General features: G+C 40.0%; 1 protein-coding gene across 1 annotated transcript; it reads right to left on the reverse strand.

Moving 5' to 3' along the window:
* Positions 1–2,312: 2,312 nt before the first annotated feature.
* On the reverse strand, positions 2,313–3,086 carry LOC147613820 (pathogenesis-related protein 1-like). Its single transcript, XM_086781239.1, has 2 exons — positions 2,808–3,086; positions 2,313–2,716 (listed from the first exon to the last, which is right to left on the reverse strand). Exons 1-2 carry the CDS (start codon positions 2,989–2,991, stop codon positions 2,382–2,384), a joined length of 519 nt encoding a protein of 172 aa, XP_086637365.1. The 5' UTR covers positions 2,992–3,086; the 3' UTR covers positions 2,313–2,381.
* Between the last annotated feature and the right edge of the window lie 4,287 nt (positions 3,087–7,373).

Raw genomic sequence — 7,373 nt, forward strand, 5'->3', positions numbered from 1 at the left:
ACATCTTGCCAAACACACAATTTTACCAGAAACAGCACTGGTTTTTTCTGCACAAACTGCTGATTTTTCTGCAGCGGTACTGTAGTACTCTCAAATGTCATAACCAGTGTTAAATCTTTAAGCTTTTATAATCTTATAAGTATAAGCTTTAAAGGCTTGGGGGAGGTTGACATGAACCCAATAAATTAATTGCAAAGTATTAAACACCAAGCAAAGAATAGAATAAATAATTTCACATGACACAAGATTGGGTTCAATTTTCCCCCACACAAAAGTGATCCCACACTTCCTCTTGGTGTATTTAAGTATATTACTTGAAATAACTTGTGGGGCTCAAAATAGTGTCCTCTTACAAAAATGTCAACTTCTTTAAAATAACATACAAGCTAATCTAATAAAAAATAGATGTAAAACTAAAACCATATAAATGTGTACATTTCTTGTAAATTCAAATATGCACAAGGGAGCTTTCACATGTCCCAATAAATATATATACATCATCAATAAATATGGATGATACCCAAAGTGAAATAATAAGTCTTTTTGTCACAAAATCAAATAATATCCGATGACACACAAAATCAATTATTTGACCCACCACCACCACCAACTTGCTTGCATAATCCAATTAAAGAATCTACAATCACATCAACTGTGCCAATCAATTAAAAACTTAATTGACTAAAAATACAAATAACCATACCGAAACTCATAACATCAAGACGATGTAACCAGTACTCCCACGCATGTACGGATTCACCTGCATACACATAAAGTAAGCTACGATCACCTAGATTTAGAAAAGCATCCCAATCTAAACCTATCTAGGATAGTTCAAAAATAATGGGAAATGTGGGAATATGAATATATTCCTCATAACATTTTCACATAACGCAAAAAAAATATGATGTAGATATATGGAATCTAATAGTGTTAAGATACTCTCATATCTTGTACCACCATACTCTAGATACCTGCTTCAAGCTATACAAGGCTTCATGCAACATGCAAAAGAAAAATTTGGATATACATCATCCTCATATCCAGGTGGTTACACTAAATGTATAATCAATGCCATAGGTCTGTGCACATCCCTTGGCTACCAAGCTTGCCTTATACATTTGCTCACCAACCCTCCTATCTTTGCATCATGTTTACTCCCCTCATTTGCAATACTCAACATGTGAGAAGGAGGCTTCTAATTCCCATCTTGGGTAACTTGTTCAGGATGTAGTTTTAAGACAAACACATATACCATTAGCATACTCTCTTCTAAGATTAAATTATTACAAGACCTAAAGAGTGGTAGAGAATAAGGTGTGCAAAATAAGTAACACTCGACACTAATGTTTCATGAATGACATCTTTAAAGGCTGACTCCAGGTTTAAGATTTCTCATTGGGGTGTTTACCCCCTGAAACACCACGTAAGATCTCTCTTTGGGGTGATTGAAAACACCACCTCTTTTTGGGGTATAATAGGGCTCATAGGAGCTTTTTTGACATCATGGCATTTCTTTAAAGCTATTGAGAGGCTCTCGATTTATTTTCCACGATGTTAGCTCAGGCATGTTAGCTCAAGCAAGGCACGAAACAGAAAATTTGAGAAGAGGGGTCGATCTGCATTCTCAATGCTCCATCTATATATGAATAACTTTCAAAATTACAGTGGTATGATTTCATGCTAGATAAAAATGATTATATGCTAACAAATATTTTAATTTTTCGAATCCTATGAATGGCACTGTCTACATAGGGATTTAAAAAAGTACGTTGGCGCTTCTTAGAATTTCCTGGAATGCAACGGTATTTCCTAGATTGACAAGGATCCCATAGAGGAATTGAAACATTTGTAGAGGCGGTTGCTATATCAAAGCTGGCTTTTTTAGATTGAGAAAGAAGAACCATACCGAGAATACAAAACTGTATAGAGTGAGTGAAGTGATGCAAATGAGGTGACCTAGCTTCCTAAAAAAGGGGGGGTTATGACATTTAGGCAAGCCCTGTATCTACCCTTGCATTATTCTCTTCCCCCCCTTAGTGCAAGGCTCATGAGAGTGTTTTATTGGAAAACAGTTGTATACATGTCACATACATGGAGTAGATACTTATAGCATCCAAATGCCACATAATAAAGCAGACTAGTGTTCCATTGGTTAAAAAAAACACTTGTATACATGTCACATGGAGGAGTAGATAAGTAAAAAAACACTAGGTACTTATGGCATCCAAATGCCACATAATAAAGCAGACTAGTGTTCCATTGGTAAAAAAAACACTTGTATACATGTCACATGGAGGAGTAGATACTAATCACATAAGTAAGAGAGCATGTACTTATTATTAAAACGACGGAGACGTGGATGGAATCTCTGCGAGCAATCACTGCGCGCAGTCGGGGTGGGCGAGCAGGTAGGCCTCCAAATCCTTGAAGCCGACGGGAACCACCTCCTTGAGAGCCAGAGGGACGTGGGGCTGATGCTTCTCGGAGAGAGCCTCGTATTCAAAGGACCAGTGCACCACGCAGGTGCCGGGCTGGGCCCCTTCCTTGACGTGCATGGTGAACTTGTAGTGCTTGACGAGGACGCCCAGGAAGCCGCCTTCCACCACCACCGCCGTTAGCTTGAGGGACTCGTGATCCACCTCCTCCAGCTTCTCCTTGATGTACAGCACCACGTGCTCCGGGTGCTTCTCCTTGGAGATCTTCTCGGCGTAGCCTAATAATAAATAAATAAATTATGACCCAAATTTCACATCAAATTGGGTTGGGGAGCTGCCTAATGCACAAGAGTTTATAAATATGCTTACTCTTCTGGAAGTGGATGGTTCTCACGGAGCCCGCCTTGAAGCCGCTCCCCTCGTACTCCACGCCCGCGATCACGTGCGGCACAGCCTTGGGCAGGCAGTTGTGGGCGTCCTCAAAGGCTGCCCGCCACATCCTCTTGGCCGACACTTTGCACTCCACCTTGTCGCTGCACACCTCGATGGCCATTTTGCTAATTACTGGCTTGCTTTGCTTTGATGCTTGCTTGTTGGTGAATATTGCTTGCTTCCACCACCACAAGAGAAGAGAAGAAGTTACAGATGGAAATGCGAGGGAGCATTGGGCTATATTATACTTTTATATATAGCAATATATTATTGGTGGAAGAGTTCGATTGATACCAATTTTCCTTTCGACTGTCGACCAGATTCTACGACCGGACAATATTTAAGTATTTTCTTTTCCTTAAGTCAGCATTCAACAAAATGTTACAGAAGAAGAAGAAGAAGCAGCAGCAGCAGCAGCTTAGTAGTCATTCACGGCTCCAACTTTGAAAAGCAAAAAGCCATTGTCCGCCGATTCTCTAAACCGGGACCCACTCTCCGCGCCCCACGAGTCACACTAGTTTTCAAAGAAAGCATGTGCCAACCCAATACTTTTTGCCATTGATGGAGTTTTCAAACAAAAACAAAAACAACAAAATAATTTTTTTTTTTAAAAAGCCAACTAGTTTTCAAAAAAGAAAGAAAGAAGAAGGATGTGCCAACCCAATACTTTTTGCCATAGACTAATAATACACCTAAGAAAGAAGAAGTCCATGTGCTAACCCAATACTTTTTGCCATAGACTAATAATACACCCTGCTCTTTTTTTCCTTCTCACATCATGCAAGTGGGTCCTTAAGGCTTTTCCAAAGAAAGACTTGTTGACACTATATCTTCTCTCCATTCGCACAAGCAGTCACGGGTTTTTCTTGCCAGCTAGCTCGTTTTTCCCTCCACATTCCTCCTCATGCATCTATCGACTCCCTCTTCTCATATACCTCCTTGGAAAACCCTCACCTCATCTCCCTCAACCCTCATTTGCCTCTTCTCATATCCCTCCTTGGTGGAAAACCCCTCATCTCCCTCAACCCTCATCTACCTCTTCTAATATCCCTCCTTGTTGGAAAACCCCTCATCTCCCTTATAAACTTCATCTCCCTTCTCTAATCAAAAGGTTATGCTATTTCCCTCTCTCTTCTCTCCGTAAGCATGCAATATATGAAGGTATGTGCTCTTTAACGTAATATTTCTCCTTCTCTTTACTAATAAGTAGGCCATATGTAGGTTTATGTTTTATCACACTTAATATTAAAAATAAATTATTTTTACTAGATATTTTCACATAAGGTGAGAAACCCTCTCTCTCATTTTTTTGCAGAATAAGCTTGATGTTTATGGTTCATACGTTTGTAGGTCTTCTTCTTTTTTTGGTCCAACACCTTGTCCTTCTTATATATTTAGCTAACCTCTACACCATAAACCCTTTCTATTAATTGTACATCCTTGATTGCATGCTCAGGTGCTATAGGAGTTTTGTTTTTTCATGCTACTAGTATGCATAAAGGGCTCTATGCATAAAAAGGAATCTATGCATAAAGAGGCATCTATGCATAGAGATATTATGTATAAAACACCTATTTGCATGCATATTAGAGAACTACTTTCTCAGTAATCACATATACCCGAGCTGAACTATCAATGTAACCTATCAATCCAACTTTAGGGCATGAACTGCTTTCTCAGTAATCACACATACTCGAGCTCCACTATCAATGTAAAATTTGCTTATCTTTCTACCATGGATTGAGACATCTACCACACAGGAAATACATCTGACACCTTACTCAACTGAACCACACTTGCTTCATGCACTCTAACCTTCACCCTTCTGATGCTAGCAGTTGTCCATAGGTAATGTCAGCCTTCTTGTGCTTTACATCTGCCACAACAGACTATATGGTATTTGGCCTTCTCCCAGCTGAAAATATCCCATCCCAATCTTCCTTCTCCTGGCCCTAGCCTTTCTAGTTTTCTACCTTCCCCTCAATCTGTGGGAGATTTCCCTTTCTTTGATTTCTTCTTGGCTCTTTCTTCCCTATTTACCACTTCAAATTGTGACCTTTGCATCCTTGTCATTTTATTGGTGGCCATCACATGAACCCCATCTGTCTCCTCCAACATAGCCTCCAAAATGCTCACATTTCCCAAGGGAGCATGAGCTTGATCCTATATTGGCACCTGATTCCCATTTCCCCAATTTTATGGTCCAAAGGTCTATCCCCTTCCTATCTTTGAATCACTGGGTATATCCCACCTGGCTTCATTCTAGGTTGAAGACACTAAGGTGCTATGTGTCCTCTCTCTCCATGATTGAAACATTGTACTTGTTCCAATCTATTTCTTGGCTATGTCTATCCTTGTGGCCTTCCCACTTGATTCTGAATCCCTTGAATAACAAGGTTAAGATTGCCAATCTATTTAGTAAGTCTCTAGATCTCGTGATGTAATCCATGTTGAGCCCTATTTGATTCCATTAACCTTGGAGATTCCACTAGAACTTCCCTTTCCAAATGCAGGTCAAGAGGTGGAGGATCCACTATAGGACCATGTTGTACCTACTCCAATTGATTTACATACCACCTTCTCTTTCCTTCCTTCTTAGCTCCAGCTTTCTCATCTTCTTTCTCCATTGCTTAGTTTCTATCCTTACATCTTCAGCAAATGTGTTGCAATCCTTCAACTTCACCTTTTCTTTAATACTACCATGCAATACACCAATAAACCTATCCTTTTTCAAGAAGTCTAGTGGTACTCGGTTCTCCCCCAAGGCTCTGATTATCCTTCTCCAAATATCCGCAAACCTTCCCGAAAAGGCTGGCATCTCTTCATCCTCTCCAACTTACCTAGCTCCCTCCATCAATCTTTAGGACTATCTACCTTCCCATATTTCCTCCTCAATGCCTCTTTTAACCTATCCCAATCCCCTTTTTCAGCATCTATAAACAACATCCTCATACCATTCCTTAGCTAGTCCTTCCAATATCACACTCACCATCTTCAGCTTGTATGCATCCTCATCTATGTTACTACTTAAAGCTACCAGCTCAATCCTATTGAGGAATTGGTTGACATCCTCAATCCTTTTCCCTCTAAACACTTCATATCCAATACCTGACATGGTCTCATCAAGTGGGTTCTAACCTGCAGAAATTGGTTGACATCCTCAGTCCTTTTCCCTCTAAACACTTCATATCCAATACCTGACATGGTCTCATCAAGTGGGTTCCAACCTGCAGATCAACAAAAGCTCTTCAACCCGCAGTGGGGGAATCAAAACATGTGAGGTCTGTGGGTGATCGCCTCTATAACAACACCAAATACTACATAACAGAGAGATAGAGAGCTAGAAAAAATGGGGGCTCCCAGATCACCTACTCCAAAAAGCATCTATCAATTCAGATGATACCTCCTAAGTTTCTGTGAATAAAAAAAAGCTCCAACCAACTACTTTTACCTCTTTGAAGAAATGTATTCAGTCCCTTGTTCTCCACTACTTCTCTAGATCCATGGACTTTCATCTACTCTAACCCTCAAAAAAAGCCCCATGATGATAGCTCACACCTTCACCATCCTTTGCTTCTATATCAACCTCCCTAAACCCAAGTCAAAAATTGTCCTCAACCAAATGATCCCTCTTCTTAGATTCCCAAAAACCTGTAATTTCACTTTCCCCTCTAGCTTCACAACACCGTAGACCAGTTGTTCCCCAGTTGGACAAACTTTGAGTCTGTGTAATACCTCAATTTAGGTCTAAATCTATCTTGCTTCATAGTCATCTGGATACCAAATTCGTCCCTAGTTGACTCTCTTCTTGAAAATCCTAATAAATCCACTTTCTCCTCACATGACACGCCTGAATCCAAAACATACTAGCACTACATGTTGCTATGTCCCCCCTTTGATCATGTCCAACTCAAACTTGTGTCCACTTAGTCAAGAACCAAAAATTCCTTTTGATGATCTCCCTCAAATGAGTTGTACAATTCAGGGACCCGATTCATGCTAGCAATCCATGGTTAATCTCTAAAAAAATAATACAAACCCTCTAAATTGATGAAGTTACACCAATACAACCACTGATTGATTCCTTTAGCCCAGTACATACCCAAGATCAAGACTCAAAACTTATAAATAGTAATCCATTGTCCAATAGTTGAACCATCAGATACCGAATACTTTGGACACCCACACAACACTCATATAAAACTTACAGCAATCCTTTCTCAATGGGTCTTACAACAACAAGACAAAAAACTGATGGCAATTTTATGCTTTAAAGGATGCATTTCTTGATCGAATTGAAGAAGATGAAGCCCTCTGTGATGAACTCCCAACAAGTAGCAACCATCCTACAACTTACATCAGCTCCAATCACCAAAAGAAGGTGTCGGGAAGAAACAAGTTCTAACAGAGTATGTGCTCTCCAGATGCTCTGGCCCTCCAATTCACCTATGCCTTAACCTATATATCCATCTCTACTCTGGTTATGAATCCCACATACCCAAA

The sequence above is a fragment of the Cibotium barometz genome, chromosome 43 (assembly GCF_041138505.1).
Source record: "Cibotium barometz isolate CiBa-2024 chromosome 43, ASM4113850v1, whole genome shotgun sequence".
Classification (NCBI taxonomy): Eukaryota; Viridiplantae; Streptophyta; class Polypodiopsida; order Cyatheales; family Cibotiaceae; genus Cibotium; species Cibotium barometz.